A 21329-nucleotide genomic window follows, 5' to 3' on the forward strand; every position below is an offset into this window, starting at 1 on the left:
GCAGCAGGCAGGGAAGCCCCTCTACCATGGCACTCTCCTGCAACTCCTCCAAGCAAGCCAGCCAGCCATCCGTGCCGACTTGCCTACCTACCAGGCCTCAGAGTAGGCCCCGGCACACCGCAGTTCCATCCTGAATCGAAATGGTCGCTTTGCTTTCCGTGCTTTGCGCGAATCACGCAAGGCCCTTCGGGCACGCTTCGCTTCGGGGGACCGAAAGGGGTCCCCACGTGCTGGATTTTGCCTCCGGCTGCACCGTCGATAAAGAAGTTTAAAATGTCATACATGTCCCCTGCAACGATCTGGCTAACAGTCAAGGTCCATGGGATAAGCAAGCGATTGTGGTATCGCGACAGGTTATTGAAAATCAGACTGCGGTAATCCGAATTCTCGTTTTACGAGACGATATCACGTGACAATATACGAACCGTTCAGAAGCCATATTGATCAACTGCATTAATTGAAAAGCAAAGAACCGTGACAGTGTTGCAAAAGCTACTTTCTTAAATTTACCTTCGAATCTATATTGCATATACCATCTTTGTCTCAATAAATAAATTTACGAAGGCAAATCATATGTCGTTTAAGAATCGAAGTTTAATCTTGTACCTATGTAATATATAAAATTGAGAAATCGATAAGAAATGATTCCAGTCAGTTTCGTTTCTAAGAGATTCATACGATATTGATAAAGGAGTAAGATTATAACTAGCTTAAAACAGCTTAATTCGATTTCACTTCCTTATCGAGAAAATGGCGGTCCGAGCTTCTTTAGATTCTTCAGGAGTATCGGTTTCGTGATTAAAGCCTTTTCGATCGACTCTACCAGCACCTGTTCCTGACTGTACGGCGGAAATGGCATTCCCTCAAGATTATACACATATACAACACCTTCCACATCCGCCGCCACGAGTTGGTTACCATTTGCCGTAAAATCAACCATAATAAATCTGTTGGTATTGGGTGACGTTGTCACCGATGCAGGTTTGTATATCTTTCGTCTGATATCCCATATACAGATCTCGTTATTGACGATGCTTACTATGATCGTGGAATGGACGGGAGACCAGGCTGCGTATCGAACGCATGCCATAGTTGTGGACATAGTAATCAGTGGATCTGTCAATCCTTCTGCCCAGATTCGAATGCACCAGTCGGCGCCACAGGTCAGGAAGATTTTTGAACAAAATGGAGAGAACATCATCGAGTAAATTGGTCCATCGTGCGCTAAAAAACTGTCTATATGTTGATATAAATAATTCGTGGAGCATTTGTAGATACAACCTTCGTCCGTACCCACGAAATAAATGGTACTCAAAGTAGGATGCTTCCGTAGTGACAATGCCCCAGGGCTTCGACTGATTGATGTATTATAAAGGTTACACTGAACAGTCCTAGTGACACCCGGCAACGTTCCCTCTATCCTGTAAACCTTCATAATCATCGACGAAGTGAAATCTTCAACGTATCGATAGCAAAATACGCAACCGTCCTGATTGCACGTATAAATTTGTTCTTGGTATTCGTATTGCTCGTCACCTGGCCACCACTGAACTTGCCAGTGCGGAGAAGTCGAAAATGTAGCTTTCTCGCTTCGCCGTACGACATTGAGATCTGGATTGCTTACGTCGATCACCTTGATTTCGCCGTTGTAGTAACCGATAGCAAGTAAATTCGGCCGTTCGCGACTCCAATCGAGGTCTGACACCGGACTGTCAAAACTGTAATAACGAGCCGGTACACCAGGATTCTTCGCAGACCAAAGTAACACCAAGCCATTTTTAATTTCTGAATTAATCCGTGCCCCGTATCCTACGGCTAGAATGCTTCTGTTAACGTAATTCCAGCAGAATGAAGATACTGGTCTTCCCGAAGTTTCTTCAGAATCGTGAATCCAGAGGAGGTCTGGACTGTACGTGAACTCCAAATCAAGGCTACATGGATCCTGTTTAATCAGGCCGGTGAAACGCTTTTGAGCGTGAATGAAAATGTTGTTCGATATTATACGCTCCATTACTCGTACGGCATTCCGGAAATTGATATGTTGGAATATATATATCTGCTCTTGTTCGGAGGTCTTCTTCTCGTAAATTTTTGATTTTGGTAGTTTAGCTTTCAAAGTCTACGAAAAGAAAATTAAACTTAATTGTTTGGTGTGTCTGTAAAGAAAATAAGCCTTTTATGATACTAAAAACTATTCAAACCTTTGATTGCAACATTTCTTGCAAAGATTCCTTTCTATGCACGACGAGCAAACCATTTCTTTCAATCATCAATTCAGGGGCACCATAAGCGTCGTACATCACCCAATTATTCACGAACATACCTTGATTTTTACGCCTCCTTCTGCTAAGGTGTGTTCCTCGAGATTTTGTAAGCACTTGCATGGTTTGAGTTTCGGTATCTATTAATTTCCTATTCGAACCAGGTCCTATCGTTTTATATTCGTAATTCTCGTTCTGTTCTTTAACCGCTATACCATCTGGCGTAAGTAAGTCAGCAGTTCGAGGCTGTATATCGAAAATGAAGAACGTCTCCGTTTCCCTCAAAGTGAGCGTCACAGTATCGGGTCGAATTAAGAGAATATTTGGATCTTCGCTGAATAGGCCAAAAAATGTCGAGGATGTAATTTCTATTCATTAATGTGAAATTATAATAAAATGTCAATTATAATAAAACATTAATATTAATTCTTTGTGGATCTGATATGTGTATAATTTATTTATACAAATAAAAGTCATATATGTACATGTTCATGTATATTTTTATTAACATCTTTAAATAATAGATACGTCCCCAAAGAGTCAATACGTATCATAATCCTAATAACAGCCTTAAAATGCTTAAAATACCTTATTTTATAAATTATAAATTAGCTATTTAATGTTTTTAAAACACCTTTTTGAACTATGTATATAAAATTTTATAATATCTAATTATAATACTCGTACCCAAAATTACCTAGGTAGATAAAATTGAGGGGGAACTTTATCTTCATCATCATCATCATCATCAAAATCATCTGTTTGAGTGGATAATAAACTTTCAAACAGAATATCATCCGTTGTCATCGAACCGGAAGGAACTGAGGAGGTTCTGATGATCATAGAGGAACTTTCTTTCACTGCAATGCTTAAACCGGAAAGGATGGACAGTGTACCGACACTGCCGGTCTGGGATAATCCGATTGTTTCGAATGCAGTTATCTGTTTCTCGTCAAGCGAACTGTAGGTTGGATGGCTTAGTAATTTTGGAGTGACATCAACGTCATCCTCTATCACACGGAGTGCCTGACGTTGTTGTAAAATAACTGAGGTTAGGTTTTTGCCCGCGATCTTACGCGTCTTTCCTGCTGCGTTGAGCTTAAACTTCGACGAAATTGGGCTTTCGAATCTGCTGCTTTGATCCCTCGAGGTAATTTGTGGAGATCCTACTTCGTTTACTTTCATTCTGACAAATAATAGTTTTCATGTTGTTATACCTTCTATCACACGTCTGTATATACATTTACTAAAACTTGGTAAAAGATTTCATTTCGTTGATACCTGTAACTGTACTGGATTATCCACAAGCAAATAGAATAATTACGAAGTATTGAAAATTAAACCATGTATACTTTGGCATTATATCATGCTGAAAACCAGTCTCATTAATTGCGCCTTTTATTTTTCATGTTGAATGCTTTTACTTTGTTATTAGACCATTTCGTCATGTTACAATGGAGAACGTATTGAACCGTACAGTCGTTTTCAATTCCATGGTGATAATAGAAATCAATTTTAGACACAGTTTTGTCGATATTTTGGACTGTTTATAAAAATTGTTACCTTTTAATTGTATAATACAATGTTAATAAATATACATGAATTTTGAGTAATTTGTTATTTTTCTACATGTGATTTATGGAAACTATTAATGTATGATTAAATGATTGATTAAATTCATTAATTTACTTATATGTCTTTTCATTTGATACATTGGCATTAGGATCATCAATCAAGTAATTAATATAAAATGAAAAAATGTTTATTATAAATACACATTGTTTTTTATTATTATATATTTATGTAATAATATTTTTCATTTAAATTGCATCTATCGCGCGCTCTCTTAGTGTATCTCAAAAGCTAATCGAATCGTATCACATGTACAGTCGATAAAAAGAGATTTTGCGATTGTGTTACGGCGTTAATCAAGTAGTGGATTTAAATAATCATATTAAGATTACGGCAGAATATTTGTAACGGTAGTCGAAGTTACAGTTGGAAATAATAAAACGCAAGCCGTTCGTACTAGCAATTGTCAGCGATAACATTACCATAGATAAATACAAACGCATTGCTGACAAATCTCTTACGTGTAGTTTCGAACATCCGCTTCGTGAAAAATCATGAAAATCATTTGATAGGACTTGCGCAATTGCGGTTACGGTGAACGTGATATATCAGATCATTTTGGAAGCAGAGTTAAGTTTGCAGAAGAATATATCGCTGACGGAGACTCCGCAGTCAAAAGGCTAAAGTAAGTGACATGAATTGTGTCAGCAATGGCAGATACAACTCCATTAGTATTTTGATCAGGCTTTCGATCTCTGGTTGCCAAACACCACCTAGTGAACGTTAATCGCTGTTCAATATTCAAATAATATTTTCAACAAGTATCATTTCATATGTGACAGCTTATTGCTTTCTGTAGGGAATATACTAAACACAATTAATTTTTCTTGTATCTTGACTTTTGCGTTTCTATCGTAGACATATGACATATGACTTCCGATTACACGGATACATAATACGTCAGACAGTACTGAATTCAGAAAAATACGATGTTAAAATAACTATAAATGGAAATTTCATATTTATACGAACTGCATAACCTTTAACATTTTACGTTTTCGAGGAATGTCATTGATTTCTTAAAATAGTTTTTTGACATTTACGTTTATACAAAATGTCAGTGATTTCGTAAAATTGTTTTTCTTTCCATGCGATAGTGTCGTCAGTGTCAGGTGATAAGAAATATACATATATTGTTCAAATCTTGTTTTGCTTCATATTGTTGTATATCAATACAAATTAATGTTATACAATTTTTAATTTTTACTTGTTAAGTTATATGTGGAAGCATTTTTACATTTTAAATAAACAACCTTTTAAATTTTGGTATCTTGTAAGCTCTTGTTAAGATCAATTGTATTTCCATTAAGAGTTCTTCGATATGAGTGCCACAAGGGAACAAGCAGGGCCATCCAAACCATGGGATTCTACCACAGAAGAAAAGGAAAAGGATAATCGAACTTTTGAATGCAATATATGTCTTGATACTGCAAAAAATGCTGTTATCAGCATGTGTGGTCATTTATTTTGGTAAGGCTATTGTCAATATATTATACGTTTATAGTATCTTTTATGTTTCAATATCTTTGTAATAACAGATATCATATCATACATTTATATATGTACTTATTTGTATGTTTAGTTGGCCTTGTCTGCATCAATGGTTAGAGACACGTCCAACAAGACAAATGTGTCCTGTCTGTAAAGCTGCGATCAGCAAAGATAAAGTCATTCCATTATATGGACGTGGAGATACGAAACAAGAAGATCCAAGGTATATTATATTTTTGTTTCTTATAATTATATATGATCGATTTGACAACATATTTAATGTTATATTTTATTGTTTTAGGAATAATGTTCCACCACGCCCTGCTGGGCAAAGAACAGAACCTGAAAATAATATTGGATTTTCTAGTTTTGGGTTTGGAGAAGGTTCTTACATGTCATTTGGTATCGGAACATTTCCATTTGCATTTTTCACATCTACATTTAATTTTGGAGAAACACGACCAACTGCAGGTAAAATGTTCTTCACAAACTAACTTTATGTGTATGATTACTGTCTAATAAGATTGAATTAAAATATGTATTTTTACATAGCTGCTAGAGGAACACCGCAGTATGAAGAAGAACAATTCCTTTCGAAAGTATTTCTATGGGTGGCTTTGATATTTGTTTGTTGGCTCTTGATGGCGTAACATTTTGTTAAACCATATTACTTGCTCCGTATCTTGTAATCCTACACCACTTGCTGAATTGATTCATTACATTTTTATTAATACATCGATCTTTCCTCGTTTGTGTAATCGTTTGTTACTCACTACAGTAACTATACCTGCTTGAATAAACAAATGGATTTTGTCAGAGCTATAATAACACTTTTATTTGTACGTATACACATATATACACATGTATTTTATTTGTACATAAACAAGTATATTCAAGCAGATAGTTTTCTTGTTTTTAGGATTTCTGAAACCTATTCTTATGATATTTATGTATATATTACTTTTAGATACGTAAGATATATCTACTCTATGCAAAACATTTACAATTGGTTTAAAACAAAAACCCAGTGATTACATTTATTATATCAAAGTGGACCTATACGGTTTTTACTAATTATTAATATAAATAGTGTATATATAATCTATAGTTTTTTAAACAAATTAATAACAAACGCAAAGTAAACAGAATAAAAATAAATATATCGCTATATAATATATAATACTGTAATATATCATTATTATCAATGAAAGTATGTATACTAGTAGTTTATAAATCTAGCTTATTTATTTTTCTGCTTTTATTTGTATTGTGGTTATGGAAATAGAGGGAAAGACAATTACAAAACCGGAAAATTATGATCATATAGTCAAAGAAGCCAAGTTTTTTTGTATTCTTATTCAATGAGTGACAAATTATTATACTGAATGGATACCAACATTCCATATACAGTACTGGGTACAGATACTGGAAAGTTAATTGACTTGAAAGTGTAACGTTTTTAATTTAATTTAATATCGTTGTCATTCGTTAAATATAATTCGTAATTTTTTAAAAATCTAATATTGTAAACTATCTTACATGTTTATTTAATATGTTATTGCTAAAATAAATTAAAGGTGAAAAAATGTAACTAACGTTCTTTTGATGAAATCCTTTAAACTTCTGTAGCTATAGCTTTTATTAGAGATAATAGTAAGTATACATATTTAATAACACAAACAATTTAATTGCAGTGCACTGTAATATTTCGAACATAGGTAGATACATGACACAAATTAAAATAGTAAATTATTCTACATAAGTTATTGAATGTATGTTAGGTAATTTTGTTATAATATTATATCTTTGTCTTTCACTTTGTGCAAATTTTTTTATCTCCAGCTTTTTGTTTGTCTTCTGTGTCTTACATAAATAATTCAATGTAGCAGTAAAAAAGAAACAATATTGTGCAAATTATGACTAAAATAAATATGCACAGGATACCCTACTACAGAAGTTTCAGTTGTATCAGAAGCTGTCACAAATAAAATTATTTTTATTTGTAGTGAAATAAATAATTAATTCGAAATCGTCATTAAATTCTAGTTTCTTTTAATGCACTATAGTACATTAGTTATATCCATCCTTATTTATTAAGAGTTTATTAATTTTGTTCATAAAATATTTTTATTTGTCCAAGCCAGACAACTAAAACTTTTGAGTAAAGAAACCCAAGCATCCCATAATGATCAATTTTGTCACATTATGGATCTAGTAGTTATATCACAGATTGCAGCTCCACAGGGAGATAATATAATACTCCCTCATCTATGTGAAAATGAGGTACTCAAAGACAGTAACTTGTGCATCAAAAAGTCCTTATATTGTTTACTATTTTGTGCTCTAATTAATTTTCAACTATAAACTATTTAACAGAGTGCAATATATATATACATGTACATATATATAATGCTCCCTTTTTAATACTTTACATATACCAACTTTGGACCTGAATTATATCTACTACCTCTTTACGGTAATTAGTATTTATTAAAATTCAATTTAATTTAGAAAGGTAGTAAGTACCTGTTTCTATTTATAAATAAACATAAAAACATACTACAATCAACAAAATGGTCATGATTATATCCATGATTATATTCATAGACATGATTATCAGAATAAGTCATTTTGTAACAGATATTGTAAAATGATTTTTTAAATTTACAGATATTTATTTATACACACTTCATTTATTTTTATATCTCATCTTTTGATGCCTTTTTCGTAAAGCCTTTAGAAATTAAGAGATTATTGCATTCTTCCCGTGTCAAACTTGACAAAGGTAATCTCTCTATTTCCTGAAAAGTGAAAACGTTCAATTATCTTACATAATACTCGTGTATTAAATTTATTGTACCTCTTCATTATCATTAAAGAGAAGCAGTTCTGGAACTGCACCTGGAATATGTTTAAATTCAACGTTATTACTAGGAAAAGTTATAAGGATTTATACAATTAACTCTTATTCTTCACAAAAGAAATTGTAATTAGGTAGAATTAAATAAAGATTTTTTTAATATTATAAGATAGTTATCTTTCACACATATGTAAACATTATATTACAATGTATATAGAGTAAAAGTTTAAATATGATAAAAACAATGAAGACTTAAAGAAATTAAGTATTCCACATTCAAAATTCTTGTGTAATATTAATTATCCGTTTTTGATCATAAATGAGATACTTCTGAAGAAGTAAAATCAAAAAGTTGATTCTTTAACTGAAACGACTTTTATCATATTTTTGTAATATATGAATGTATATATGATAGTTTAATAATTTTTAAAGGATAAATTTTAAAGGATACTAGTTAGGTAAATCTTCAAAGATAAATTGTTTAACATCTGGGAGCCGGCTTAGACGACAACCACTGCAACTCTGGAAAAAATCTTTGGTTTTTTGAACTGTCCTAATTTGATTTAAAGTCATGGCATGTTATTGTAATAAGGTTTGTGCTAATGAAAATAAATATATTTAATACCTCAACTCTTGCAGATGCATAATAAATGTTTGTTGAATTAATACTAGAAGCTGCAAAAGCGACAGCAAAGAATAAATTTGCAGCTACCAAAGGAGCCATGTTTACCTCACTAAAACGGAAGTCTTACTGAAGCCTAGAGCTGAGGGCTTATATCAGAGAGTGCTTATACTAAGATAACGTTACTCATCTTTGAGATTATTCAGTATGAGCTCTATGTACTGAAGTATCTAAACATTTCCTTTCCAACATACATCCAAAAATTCTCAAAGATTTTTAGTATCGTTTAATCCCTATGCAAATAATTTATTCGAAAAAATATAATTACTTGTGAGAATTCTGCTTATTAAAATTTTTTTTTTATCAAAATTATTTTACTTTATATTTTATACTCAGACACATATTATTACAGACACATGCATATAAAAATTTGTTTCTATGTTATTATAATTGTATAAAATATGCTAAAACACAAATAATGTATTTCAATTTATATAGAAACTACTAATAGAAGGGGAAATATCCCCACTACTGTTAGTAGTATAATATAGTAAATTGCAACTTAAGCGTCATGCGCAGTAAGTACATCTCGCGTGTGTGAAAATGGCGCTCTCTTGTGCGAGTAAGTTTTTTCTTCTTTATATAATAACTTTTAATCGGTAATAAAAAAATTTATATTAATTTCATGTTTTTGATATTATATAATAATAATGGAAATGAATTGGTTATTTTTGCAACAAAGTTTATGATTTATACCGGCAAGAGTTGAACATAACCTAGAATATTTTTCATTATTACTGATAAATAAATATGTAATTTTGTGTGTAGTTTCTAACGAAGTCCCGGAACACCCGGTCGTATCTCCAGTATCTGGTTCCATATTTGAGAAACGTTTAATTGAAAAATATTTAGCTGAAAATGGAGTGGATCCCATAACTGGAAAGGAATTAACTGTAGATCAACTTATAGATATCAAAAGTATATTTCTTGTTTTTTTATATATTTGTCTTTGAATATCACATCCAGTTATCAATAATATTCTTGTTATTTTGCAGCAACTGCAATAGTTAAACCCAAACCACCAAGTGCCACATCAATTCCAGCTATATTGAAAATTTTGCAAGATGAGTGGGATGCTGTTATGTTACATTCATTTACACTTAGGCAACAACTTCAAACAGCTAGACAGGAACTATCTCACTCTTTATATCAACATGATGCAGCATGCCGTGTAATTGCTAGATTGACAAAAGAAGTAACAGCAGCCAGAGAAGCTTTAGCAACGTTGAAACCTCAGGCTGGAATTGTTCAGGCTACTACTATTCCACAACCTGTATGAACAAAATTATATTAATTTTATTTATACATCATATCAAGAATGTTTGCTGATAAACTACATGATCTTGCAGGCACTTGCAGTAGAAGCTGGAGGTACAGCTGCTCAACCTATGGAACAAGCTGGTATTACTGAAGATGTAATACAAAAACTTCAAGAAAGAGCAACGGTACTCACTCAGGAAAGGAAACGTCGTGGACGTTCGGTCCCTGAAGATCTACTTCCACAAGATAGTATTCGCGCATTTCAAACACTTGCGTCACATCCTGTAATATTGTGTTCCTTCATTTATGTAAGAAATTTGTCATACTTTGTTATTATTGTTACTTATTTATTTTTAAGGGTCTCCATTCAGCCAGTGTTCCTGGTATACTTGCACTTGACATTCACAGTGCAGATACCAGTAAAATCTTAACAGGTGGTGCTGATAAAAATGCCACAGTATTTAACAAAGATACAGAGCAAGTTGTTGCAATATTAAAGGGACACACTAAAAAGGTATAAACTATTTCTTTTTTCAACTCTATTCCTAAAATCCTTAAATGATTAACATTTTCATATAATATTTAGGTTACTAGAGTAATTTATCATCCAGAAGAAGATATTGTAATGACTGCATCACCTGATACTACAATACGTGTATGGAATGTAGGAACCAGTCAAACAACTTTGTTATTAAAAGCTCATGATGCCCCTGTGACTGGATTATCCTTACACCCAACAGGCGATTATTTATTAAGTTCATCATTGGATCAACATTGGGCATTCTCTGATATACGTACTGGTAGATTATTGACTAAGGTATACTTCCAAAAAAAAAGACCAACTATATCTAAACTTTTGTTTTATGTATTATATATACATATATTACTTTAATATGTATAGGTTGCTGGACAAGCTAGCCAACCATTAACCACGGCTCAGTTTCACCCTGATGGATTGATCTTTGGCACTGGGACTCAGGATTCGCAAGTGAAAATTTGGGATTTAAAGGAACAATCAAATGTAGCTAATTTCCCAGGCCATTCAGGTCCAATTACGGCAATTAGTTTCTCTGAAAATGGTTATTATTTAGCTACTGCTGCAGAGGATTCTTGTGTGAAACTTTGGGATTTGCGTAAACTAAAGAACTTTAAAACCCTTCAATTAGAAGAATCGTATGAAGTTAAAGATATTTGCTTTGATCAAAGTGGAACGTATTTGGCAGTAGCTGGAACAGACGTAAGGTAAGAATTATCTCATGTAACATATACAAGTTCAATTATATCAGTAATGATTTCTTATATGTTAATATTTCCATTCTTGCTTTCAGAGTGTACTTGTGTAAACAGTGGCAAGAACTGAAAGTGCTTAATGACCATACGGCAGCCGCAACTGGTGTTCGTTTTGGAAAACATGCGCAGTATATAGCGTCGACTAGTATGGACAGAACTTTAAAACTTTATGGTTTACCTTAAGCATTTAGTGACTAAAATACTATAGATAATTTAAGAAGAATTAAAATTAGAGTTTATAGTATATATTACTGATCATCGCTAACACGATTTTTATCATGGCTATCTATGTTCGAAAAATCACTCAATTTGATGGACAGTTAGAACTGTGAATGATTGCTGTAAGTCTCATAATTGAAACTGACCCTAAATGTAATTGTAATAATGATTTATGGAACCCTTGATAATTATTTCACTTACCTTGATAGTCATATTTTTACGAGTCTCAAGTCTTAAGTTTTGATAATTGGTACCAATTAAAATCCTTCGAAAACGCCTAATTTATATAACGCATGATCATATAGGTAATAAAGGAAATTGCTTTCTAAGCCCAAGGGAAATGTATATTTATCCAAGTCTCTCTTTCAAACTGTTAAGTGTTTCCAAAATATCACAGCTGTGACAAACGTTTTTAACGGTGATCATTAATAGCATAGTATTATAAAATCAATATTATTTTTATGAAGAAAATGTAAAACAAACATTTTCGTTTATCATCTGTATCCATTATTCAGGATATCGTTTAAAGTGATAAAATACAATTTACTCAAGTATAAGAAATAAAATGCCATTTTCTATATAATTCTGCGATTCTATTTTGAAAAGTTGAAAGTATTACGGAACGAAGTGGTCCACACGTACACAGTTCGATAATTTACTTGGACGAGCTTATGGCGCCACTAGTCACGTGCTTTTTAACCTAACCTAATATCCTTTGTCCTCAATATTCAGTCTCGAATCAAATTAATAACAATGGCCGTCGTAGTTGTCTGTCATTCAGATGTATACCCGGATTATGTGATGGTGAGAAACGTGTGGCGACTGCGAGTGGCAATCGCTGCCGATCAGTCAGAGTGATTATAACGTGAATGAAATCGACGTGACGTGTAATGCTGTAAAGGATGATTTTCTAGTGGGTGGTTGTAATCGCAGTGTCAACTAGAGTGACCACACGGATGACCAGCTGACAATGTTTTGTCATTAGCATAATTTAGTGTTTAGCGGGTGGTCCGGGTAAATCAAGAATGTTTAAAGCTGAGGAACCATCCAGAGACAGCTTCCTTCAGCAAATGAAGGCCGCTAGGGAAGAAAGGGCCCATGAGAAAGACAGAGAAGCTGCTGTCATTTTAATTCAGGCTTATGTTAGGGGATGGTTGACCCGTAAAAGAATATTGTGAGTTTTTTAATCGTTTTTAAATATCGATGTCTGCTTACGATAATTATATGACTTTTCAAATCATATTTGGAGTTGGCGTTTAAATCAATTTTTGTTATACATATAACTATAGCCTTTTAATCGCTTATCGGTATTTATTTACATTCGGTAATCTTCCGTTTATCGAATGCGCATATATTTCTTCGCCACAAAAATATAGGAAATTTGTGTTAATGTAATTTTGCTAATTTTTTATGCTCTTTGTGTATTGTAAAAAGAAACTAGATATAAAATAGTAGAGCAACAAATGTGATTTTCAGGGAAGAGTTTGATACGAATTTTCTGAATGATGGTGGCACAGAAACAAATATAAAGTTAAAACCTGCTTTGGACGTGTATAAGATTATTTTTAAATTTTTGTATATATATAAGAAAGAAAAGGTTCAAGAAAGAATAGAAAAGCTATGTAGGTATGTATGCATAAAAGATATTTATGTTGAATGTAGATAAGGGAAGAAAGATAAAAAATTTAAAAAACGTATAAGAAAATTAAAAAGAGTAAATATTTCAGATATTTAGTGTTGACTCTAGATTCTGAGTCTCCAGAAATTTCTTATGTAGGACTTGTATTAAGCAAAGATCGCTATATATCATGGATATCACAGATGAAAACAATATTATTTTATTGTTTGACTGGTTTAGATAATCTTAAACCAGAAAGAGTGTCTGACCATAAATCCATCCATTTGAGATTACATACATTAGTTAGTTTTACATCACCAGGAACATGGGCAATTCAGAAAGTAGAAGGAATGGAAAAACTCAAAGCTGGTATGAATCAGCTTTGTGCAAACATAATGGGCCACCTAGTCAACAAGGGGTTTTATCCCATTATGCAAGTGATTATCCTATTAATAGTAGTTTTATTATTCAGTGTTTGTTTTTACAAAGTATTTGTTTTTGTTACGATACTTGATCTTGTTTTAGGCATTTCTAGTAAAAGGATTGGGTAGAGTGGAAATTGCTTTAAAACCAATTGCACTTTCAGCAGCGGTTACATTAGCACTGAGACCATTAATCTCCTCCCAGATGTCAGATAAATTGGTTTCATTGTTTTTAATTAATATTTTTAGCTTACCTGCATTGGTCTATCATCTGAATAGTATATCATCAGTAGTGCGTAATCATTAATATATGAATTCCAAATGATATTTCACAGCATATAATATTCTTCATAATATAATTTTAGTGTATTACATCATTTATTACAAACAATTTATTTGCAAGGAGCCTGGAATTATTGAACTCGGAGCAAAATTTACGAATAGTATTTAATGCTCTGGAAGGTAGTTATGCACTGTGTTTGTTGGCTAATCTAATACAGTTAGCTAATATTGAAAGAGATGAAGTGTTAAAAGAATTGTACTTTCCATCTTTTACGGTACAGACTTATTGCATAATATACAATCTTTATGTAGATCTGAAAACAAACTTCATTTTTAAATAAATTTTATAGTTTGTTGTAACAAAAATGTTGGAGGCATGTCAGCAATATGTAGTTGCAAAACAAAGTAATTTAACTCACTGGCATCCTATTCTTGGTTGGCTTGCACAAAAGGTTGATACATATTTACAAGAACCTATTCCATATGTTAAATCACAATTAGCCTGTTTGTGGACAGGAAGAATAGTTTCACAGTTGATTGGTAATGAAAGAGTTTTTGTATCTATAAACAGGTATCCATTAGAGTTAATATTAGAAATTACAATACAATTTTTATAGGCCAACCTTTAACAGAACTTATTGAAAAAGAGATACCCCCATCAGTAGAACAACAGAGTACATCTGTTGGTACCAACATTTTCAGAAGAGCATTTTTGGAAGCACGTACAAATAGGAATAATAACACTAAAAATTATAGGAAATTGGGAAGTGCAGAAACTACTAGAATAGCTTTAATTTGTTCCCTTTATCAAATTGCTTTACATACACTTACACAAATGAAAATGGAAATATTGACTGGTAAGTATTAAGAATATGTTGAATATTATGTATATAAAATGAATAATATGTTGATAGTTATACATGTATCTATTATAAAATAGGTTTATGTTATCAAGATAAAATTTTATACCATATGTATTTATTCTTGGGAACACTGGGTCCACATTGTGGTTTAAAAGCATTTTTGGACCATTTAGCTGCTAATACAAAATGTACAGCACCTGAATTTCAAATGTTGATATTATTTTCTGATTGTATGACACATTATGTTACGTAAGTTTATGCTATACATATGGAAATAAACTACAAAAACGACTGCATCAATAATCTACTTATGTATATGTTTGATTAGAATTTTAGATGATATGGAAATGTATGAACAACAAGACCCGTTCAAACTCAGCGATTTTGTAACAATATCATACTTTTTAAACCAATTTCTGTATAAGGCAGTGCTTAATAATTTGTTTGGTGTGTATTATAGCCTTTACATTATATTCTTTCATAAAGTATTTCGTATTGTTTTCTTCTAATGATATATAATTATAAGAGATAAATGGTTTAGCTATATACTGAAGTTTTAGATGTTCCAGATGTGAAATCAGTTCCTAATAATCCCCTCTTCACCTCTCTTCACACACTTTTAATGGCAATTTACCGCCGGGATTGTAGACGGACCTTTTGCCCGGAAGGCCACTGGTTGGCAAAGTTAAGTATTTGAAACTAATCTATTTTAACTAAATTATATCATATGATTTCAAAATGAATACGTTTTTACAACAGGAAGTTCGAGTGTCTGGTTTTCTAGCAGACCTGGAGAAAGGCAGGCGAGGTGCCGCTCTTCTCCTTTCTAAAATGCCGCATGTTATTCCTCATTCGGAGCGTGTTGTGCTGTTTCGTAAGCATGTCGCTAACGAAAAAGCAGTTTTAGGTCTAACCGAAAGTGCTTGCAATAGTACTCCAACAACGCTTATTGTTGTTCACAGGTAGTGGTGGATATTCTCGTATTAAATGTATTATACCAAGAGTAACATAAATATTTTGCAGAACTCGTATAGTGGAGGACGGATATCGTCAATTAGCGATGTTACCCTCTCAAGCACTTAAAGGCGTAATTAGAGTTCGTTTTGTAAACGAGCAAGGTTTAGCCGAAGCTGGTATTGACCAAGATGGAGTCTTTAAAGAATTTTTAGAGGAGACAATAAAAAAAGTTTTTGACCCATCTTTAAATTTATTTAAAGTCACTAGTGAAAATCGACTTTATCCATCTCCAACATCATCTATGCAAGATAATCATTTGCAACTCTTTGAATTTGTTGGTCGTATGCTGGGTAAAGCGGTGTACGAGGTAAATAAAAAAAAAGAAAGATATAATTACAAGACTATAATGTCAGTTAATCGTGTTCTGTAAAGAATACCTTTTATAGGGCATTGTAGTAGACGTACCTTTTGCATCTTTCTTCGTTTCCCAATTTTCTGGGCAAACAGGAGGAGCATTGTACAGTTGGCTGGACGAATTGGCTTCTTTAGATCGAGACTTATATCGGAGTCTTACTCTTGTGAAGCATTATAAAGGTGATGTTAGACAGTTAGAATTAACTTTCTCTCTTGATGAAGACGTTTTAGGCAAATTAGTTACGCACGAATTGGTTCCCGGAGGACGAGCAGTGCCGGTCACTAATGAAAATAAAATCAATTATATACACTTAATGGCCCATTTTAGAATGCACATGCAAATAAAAGATCAAACAGCGGCTTTTATCAAAGGGTTCCGTTCTATAATCAATCCTGAATGGTTGGCATTGTTTTCCACTCCAGAAGTAAGATAAACATTCTTACAAAAAAAAGGACTAATTAGTTTTTTGAAGAAGTATTTTTTTAAAATATCTTTATTTTTAGTTACAGAGATTAATTTCGGGTGATAATGTTCCACTAGATTTACGAGATTTACGAAGACATACACAATATTATGGTGGTTTTCACGATAGTCATCGTGTGGTGTGCTGGCTATGGGATATTCTAGAAAAAGATTTTTCTGAGGAAGAAAGAGGCTTATTTTTGAAGGTATTTCGTGCGATATGTGATAATTGTAAGTAATGTTTGTTTTATTTATTTCTATATCTCTATTCGTTTCATAGTTTGTCACAAGTTGTTCGAAATCACCATTATTGGGTTTCGCACACTTAGAACCACCATTTTCGATTCGTTGCGTTGAAGTTGGCGATGACGAGGATACCGGTGACACAATCGGTATGAAACTATAAACATCATATATATTTTTCATACTTTCTATTTATTCTATTTATTTTATTCATTCTTTATAAAATAGGTAGCGTAATAAGAGGATTTTTTACGATTCGTAAGAAAGATCCGCAGAATCGTCTACCTACATCGTCTACTTGCTTTAATCTTCTTAAATTACCAAATTATCAAAAGAAAAGTACCTTACGGGAGAAGTTACGTTACGCTGTCACTAGTAATACGGGCTTCGAACTTTCATAATTTTCACCTGGTTTAAGGTAATTCCAATGCATACTATATGCTCAAATTACCTAACGAAAATTTCTACGAAGTGATTGAGTGGTGCCTAACCGCCGCGAACCAAATTGTCAGGCGAGGTGTTTCTAGTAATTATGTCAGAGACTCTAGATCGAAGAAAAGCATAACTCGCACTTATATTATTTGTAAAACAAAATTTTTGAATGAATTTATTGAAACGAAATTGAAGACTCGCACAAATTTTATGAGATATTATCCATATAAAGAAACAAAGTTTTTGCTTTCCTTATCATTTTGTTATTTCTTTTTTTTTATTGTAAGAAATTTCTAATGTTCCTATCGATCAATTTGACACGAGATTAATTTATAGTTATAATAAAAAATGAATTACTGTTCTATCTTGCTGTTTCTGAAATTTTTATGAGATTTATGTCTTCTGTCTTATTTCGTATACAATAGTACTGTGTGTTGAATTTACCTTGTTTTCACAGCACATATTCAAGTTTTGAAGTTTCATTCTATAAAACTTCTCGCCAAATGGTAGATTACTTATGGTGTAAAGCACACTGTACCTCATGAGCTTAATATTGCTAATACTGTGCGCTTGTTAGTTTATAGTATCGTGAATTAATGTTAGTCTATTAAATCGATAAAATGCATGACGCGAGTGTTGAATCCGAGCCCATCGGTGCCCGGTGAATAAATAAAGAGGAGAAAAAAGAAGAAAAAAAAAAAAAAAAGATAGGAAAAGGAAGAGGTCCGTAAATTTCTAAAATTGTCGAGTTATTTGAAAGTCAAGGCTCCATTTTGGGGAAAGCTATTTTCGCAAGATTTTGTACAAATTTTTGACACGATGTATAAAAAGATTTATATAATCTTGTTTGGAAATATATACGTGTATATATTGTGTCCACGGGCGCTCATGGGTTGAAAATCCATAACCGTTCGAGTGTTTAAGATCGGTTTGTTCGGATCGAACGAAGTTGTGATGTTTGTTCTCCTATTTGAGCATTTCGAGCTGAATTTCCTGTAACTGCAGTTTGTCCGTGATCTTCGATGACCCCGAACGAACGTGAGAAAATGGAAAACGAGGGAGCATCAGGACTGTGTTATCCGCGATATAGCGAGGAATACGATATTACAGCGAAATTTATTTTTCTCGTGGTTTACGCGTAACTTCGACGAATGACTCGCGATATTGTCGGTGGAAATTCGGTCAGACCAAAGATAGAAGCCTATTTAGTGTGAAGAAGATAATTCGAGATGTAATCTTTTCATATTTTCCTATACGACCGTATGTAAGTTTTTCAGGCCTGTATTCACCGATTGTACCTATGCTGTAGAAGAGTAATAAAGAGCGAACATTTTTTAAAGAGATAGAACGAGAAGTTTACAAGTAAATTAGATTAAATCGTGTACCAACTAGTTTACTAACGTCCACAATGTGAATACTAGCTAACGAATTATTTTGATTATGTATAGAAAGAAGAAAACGCGGAACATAATAACTTTGGCTTTTGTTACTTTCTATCAGAATCGATAACCAGTTTCTCTTGTAATGTTAATTGTGAATACATGCCTTGCAAATATATGTACAATTGAACAAAGTAGTAGATGATACTTTCCTTTATGAATATACATACTTATCGTTGGAGCGATACATGTATGTGATAAATGTGGATATCGATACAAATATGGAGTAAGATACGAAATAAAATTGTTACGATTGTAAGATGAAACCGATGGCTTCTTATTCAATATCCGTTCTTGTTAACGCGGATCATTTTTCTATTTTAGACATTACGCTAAAAAAAGAATATACAAACACGATATAAACGAGTTTTCCTTACAATCGTATCAATAGCAAAAAAGCGCGCTTTGTATAATATGGCTTGCTCGAGTTACTCGTACTTCTGTAACATTTTTTATAAAAGTGTATACATATTGCGACGCAGTTGAGAGAACAACGGTGAATTTGTTAATTTAATACATTCGATAATAATTCACAAAGATACTGTAAATATACACACTGAATTACATCATGCCTTTCAATTATATTATCCTATAACAATCATACCTGATATCTCGGTGTAAAATTTAAAAAAAGGACTCTATTCGAGGCGCCACGGTATATGAAATTAATCTGCTCATTTTTAAATCAGTCAACGCTATATTTGGGCAAATAATAAACAATCGTTCGATGCTTTATATAATAAACGTTCTTATAACATTTATTAATAAAACGAACGAATAATATAACATATAAGCGAAGGATATATGTAGAGTTTGGTGCGGTTTTACAGTCGTATTTACAAGGATGCAAAGATCGCTGGGACGGTTGCGCGTTGGCTTAGTGCGCAGGTCACGTGACCTCCTTTGTGAGCAGCTGGCGCTGTCGACAGTGTAAGTTACCTTCCCCTTCGACTAGTGGCCAACAAGCTTTGGCTGCGAGAAGACGTGCGTTTAGTTCGTACCGCGACGATCGCATTATCGCGGCTACGCGAGAGACTCCTTTTCTCTTTCTCTCCCTCTCTCGCTCGTGTGTGCGCGCGCGCGTGTTTTCGTGTTTGTGTGTGCGTGCTTAATCTGTACGAGAAGTGGCAGTGTTTCTGGCTCGGCCGTAGGACCCGGACAGTGAGGAAATCATTCGTGAAATTCGGAAAACCGCCGAACAAACTCGGCCGCCCCTCGTAGCCGGAATCGCTGTGGCCATCGAGGACTCGACCGAGCCTTTCAGTGTTCCCTCGTTCCTTTCTCTGTTTCGCGCTACTGTGTTTCTTATGGACAAGCACCGCCCCCTTTCCACCTCCGTCCCTCCGATCGTAACGTTATGAGGCCAGCTGAGCGTAACTGACGGAGAAGAGGGAGAACAGGCTTGCGTGCGTGTGTCAAACATAACCTAGCATCGTTACCGTGGATGTAGCGAGAGTAAATCTAACGAAAAAACGTGACACGCGTTCAGTTTTAATAATTCCGCATTGGTGACATTCACGCATCCAATAGCTCTTCTGGTTTAGAAAGCGCATCGAGCGTCAAAGGATTCGGTGGGAACTACGAAAGTGTTGTTCTTCCTTTCTCGACAGTACCGAGTAGAAACGTCCGAACACGCAACGCCCCGTTTACTATCGACAGTGCTAAGGAATACTTACACGAGGACACCGCCTCTACTCCGAAGGTTACCCTTCGCATGTATCGTTTTTGCCATAAGTCGCGATAAAAGGACGCGACGTCGAGCCGCAGCGTCGAGCGTGGTGTCACGAGTCCCCTTTGCCTCTCGTGCTTCTCAAGCTTCAGCCCTTCCCGCCGTACCTCGAGAGCGCGCGACATTCGAAACTGAGCTACGTAATATTCCATCAGAACGCAATTTGCAATTTTCCATCGAAACTCGTCGATTTCCATTATCGTGATCGACGATCGAATCACTCGATCCAGGGAATATTCGCGTGCTTCTCGAAATATGGAATCGAGAGCTATATCGAGATCTATCGACTTCTAAGTTGATACGGCGTGTCTATTAGTCAATCCTTTTTTTGGATAACAGTGATCTTACAAGAATCTTATCCAGTTTAATCGTTGAAAGCCAAAAAAAGTCGTTTCGAATGCTCTCATCGCTATTGTGGTGAAACGGAAACGAGAAAAAGAACTTCAAGTTGTGTCAGTGTCACGTGTGTGCCCCGTCACTGGGACGATAACGAGATATCTAATAGAGAAAGAAGTGTTTGATCGAACAGGTGAAACAGAGTGAGCAGGAAAAATCGAAACGGTCGGAAAAGAATCGACGAGCAGGAGAGGCGTGTCCCGGCTTCCCTGAAGCGGCAGGGGCCTTGGCGGTGGCGGTGGCGGTGAATCGGGAAAGGGTTGAGGAGGGTGGCCCCTAGGGAGAGAGGAGAGTTTTGATGGCAGTAGTTGGGCCCAGTCGGCACTCGCGGGTGTCCATGAGCGTGTCTATGTCGCTAATGCAGGGGGGTGGGGCG

At 34.2% G+C, this 21329-nt stretch overlaps 5 protein-coding genes across 8 annotated transcripts; 3 read left to right on the forward strand and 2 right to left on the reverse strand.

The window, feature by feature from the left end:
• Window positions 1-6: 6 nt before the first annotated feature.
• On the reverse strand, window positions 7-3643 carry LOC100748131 (WD repeat-containing protein 78). Its single transcript, XM_003489427.3, has 3 exons — window positions 2959-3643; window positions 2202-2595; window positions 7-2119 (listed from the first exon to the last, which is right to left on the reverse strand). Exons 1-3 carry the CDS (start codon window positions 3444-3446, stop codon window positions 740-742), a joined length of 2262 nt encoding a protein of 753 aa, XP_003489475.1. The 5' UTR covers window positions 3447-3643; the 3' UTR covers window positions 7-739.
• A 469-nt stretch (window positions 3644-4112) lies between these two features.
• LOC100742749 (E3 ubiquitin-protein ligase RNF185) lies at window positions 4113-6287 on the forward strand. 2 transcript variants are annotated; one of them, XM_003489462.3, is made up of 5 exons: window positions 4113-4518; window positions 5204-5363; window positions 5476-5607; window positions 5686-5855; window positions 5937-6287. In XM_003489462.3, the coding sequence occupies exons 2-5, from the start codon at window positions 5215-5217 to the stop codon at window positions 6032-6034; spliced, it is 549 nt and encodes a 182-aa protein (XP_003489510.1). In that variant the 5' UTR covers window positions 4113-4518; window positions 5204-5214; the 3' UTR covers window positions 6035-6287. The 2 variants fall into 2 exon arrangements, with proteins under 2 accessions (XP_003489510.1, XP_012241014.1); XM_012385591.3 differs by lacking the exon at window positions 4113-4518 and adding an exon at window positions 4559-5005.
• Window positions 6288-6995: 708 nt separating this feature from the next.
• On the reverse strand, window positions 6996-9142 carry LOC100742865 (selenoprotein M). The gene is made up of 4 exons (XM_003489463.4): window positions 8870-9142; window positions 8696-8766; window positions 8245-8314; window positions 6996-8185 (listed from the first exon to the last, which is right to left on the reverse strand). Exons 1-4 carry the CDS (start codon window positions 8966-8968, stop codon window positions 8084-8086), a joined length of 342 nt encoding a protein of 113 aa, XP_003489511.1. The 5' UTR covers window positions 8969-9142; the 3' UTR covers window positions 6996-8083.
• Window positions 9143-9395: 253 nt separating this feature from the next.
• LOC100742980 (pre-mRNA-processing factor 19) lies at window positions 9396-12261 on the forward strand. 2 transcript variants are annotated; one of them, XR_004461724.1, is made up of 9 exons: window positions 9396-9488; window positions 9695-9844; window positions 9922-10199; window positions 10276-10470; window positions 10545-10700; window positions 10773-11003; window positions 11088-11428; window positions 11515-11781; window positions 11843-12261. XR_004461724.1 is itself a non-coding variant. In XM_033320668.1 (8 exons), exons 1-8 carry the CDS (start codon window positions 9470-9472, stop codon window positions 11657-11659), a joined length of 1515 nt encoding a protein of 504 aa, XP_033176559.1. In that variant the 5' UTR covers window positions 9396-9469; the 3' UTR covers window positions 11660-12261. The 2 variants fall into 2 exon arrangements, 1 of the variants encoding a protein (XP_033176559.1); XM_033320668.1 differs by having other exon boundaries at window positions 11515-12261.
• A 124-nt stretch (window positions 12262-12385) lies between these two features.
• On the forward strand, window positions 12386-19394 carry LOC100743103 (ubiquitin-protein ligase E3B). Of its 2 annotated transcripts, none has more exons than XM_012385582.3 (16): window positions 12386-12869; window positions 13172-13321; window positions 13423-13750; window positions 13839-14027; window positions 14101-14292; window positions 14368-14557; window positions 14635-14874; window positions 14958-15129; window positions 15209-15327; window positions 15441-15565; window positions 15640-15842; window positions 15904-16204; window positions 16284-16676; window positions 16756-16920; window positions 16995-17106; window positions 17186-19394. In XM_012385582.3, exons 1-16 carry the CDS (start codon window positions 12721-12723, stop codon window positions 17356-17358), a joined length of 3201 nt encoding a protein of 1066 aa, XP_012241005.1. In that variant the 5' UTR covers window positions 12386-12720; the 3' UTR covers window positions 17359-19394. The 2 variants fall into 2 exon arrangements, with proteins under 2 accessions (XP_012241005.1, XP_012241006.1); XM_012385583.3 differs by having other exon boundaries at window positions 15450-15565.
• Window positions 19395-21329: the final 1935 nt, after the last annotated feature.

This window comes from Bombus impatiens, unplaced genomic scaffold, assembly GCF_000188095.3.
Source record: "Bombus impatiens unplaced genomic scaffold, BIMP_2.2 scf_0321, whole genome shotgun sequence".
NCBI lineage: Eukaryota > Metazoa > Arthropoda > Insecta > Hymenoptera > Apidae > Bombus > Bombus impatiens.

Coding starts and splice junctions, on each gene's coding strand:
- LOC100748131 (XM_003489427.3), bottom strand. CDS start 3,446: ATGAAAGTAAACGAAGTAGGATCTCCACAAATTACCTCGAGGGATCAA. Junction 2,596..2,958: donor CCTCAATTTTATCTACCTAG/GTAATTTTGGGT, acceptor TGGCCTATTCAG/CGAAGATCCAAATATTCTCT. Junction 2,120..2,201: donor AAGAAATGTTGCAATCAAAG/GTTTGAATAGTT, acceptor TTCTTTTCGTAG/ACTTTGAAAGCTAAACTACC.
- LOC100742749 (XM_003489462.3), top strand. CDS start 5,215: ATGAGTGCCACAAGGGAACAAGCAGGGCCATCCAAACCATGGGATTCT. Junction 5,608..5,685: donor ACGAAACAAGAAGATCCAAG/GTATATTATATT, acceptor TTATTGTTTTAG/GAATAATGTTCCACCACGCC. Junction 5,856..5,936: donor AGAAACACGACCAACTGCAG/GTAAAATGTTCT, acceptor ATTTTTACATAG/CTGCTAGAGGAACACCGCAG.
- LOC100742865 (XM_003489463.4), bottom strand. CDS start 8,968: ATGGCTCCTTTGGTAGCTGCAAATTTATTCTTTGCTGTCGCTTTTGCA. Junction 8,315..8,695: donor TTTGAAGATTTACCTAACTA/GTATCCTTTAAA, acceptor AACTTTTCCTAG/TAATAACGTTGAATTTAAAC. Junction 8,186..8,244: donor TCTTTAATGATAATGAAGAG/GTACAATAAATT, acceptor TTCACTTTTCAG/GAAATAGAGAGATTACCTTT.
- LOC100742980 (XM_033320668.1), top strand. Junction 10,471..10,544: donor AAACACTTGCGTCACATCCT/GTAATATTGTGT, acceptor TTTATTTTTAAG/GGTCTCCATTCAGCCAGTGT. Junction 10,701..10,772: donor TAAAGGGACACACTAAAAAG/GTATAAACTATT, acceptor TATAATATTTAG/GTTACTAGAGTAATTTATCA.
- LOC100743103 (XM_012385582.3), top strand. CDS start 12,721: ATGTTTAAAGCTGAGGAACCATCCAGAGACAGCTTCCTTCAGCAAATG. Junction 13,322..13,422: donor AGAATAGAAAAGCTATGTAG/GTATGTATGCAT, acceptor TAAATATTTCAG/ATATTTAGTGTTGACTCTAG. Junction 15,328..15,440: donor AGTGCTTAATAATTTGTTTG/GTGTGTATTATA, acceptor CTGAAGTTTTAG/ATGTTCCAGATGTGAAATCA.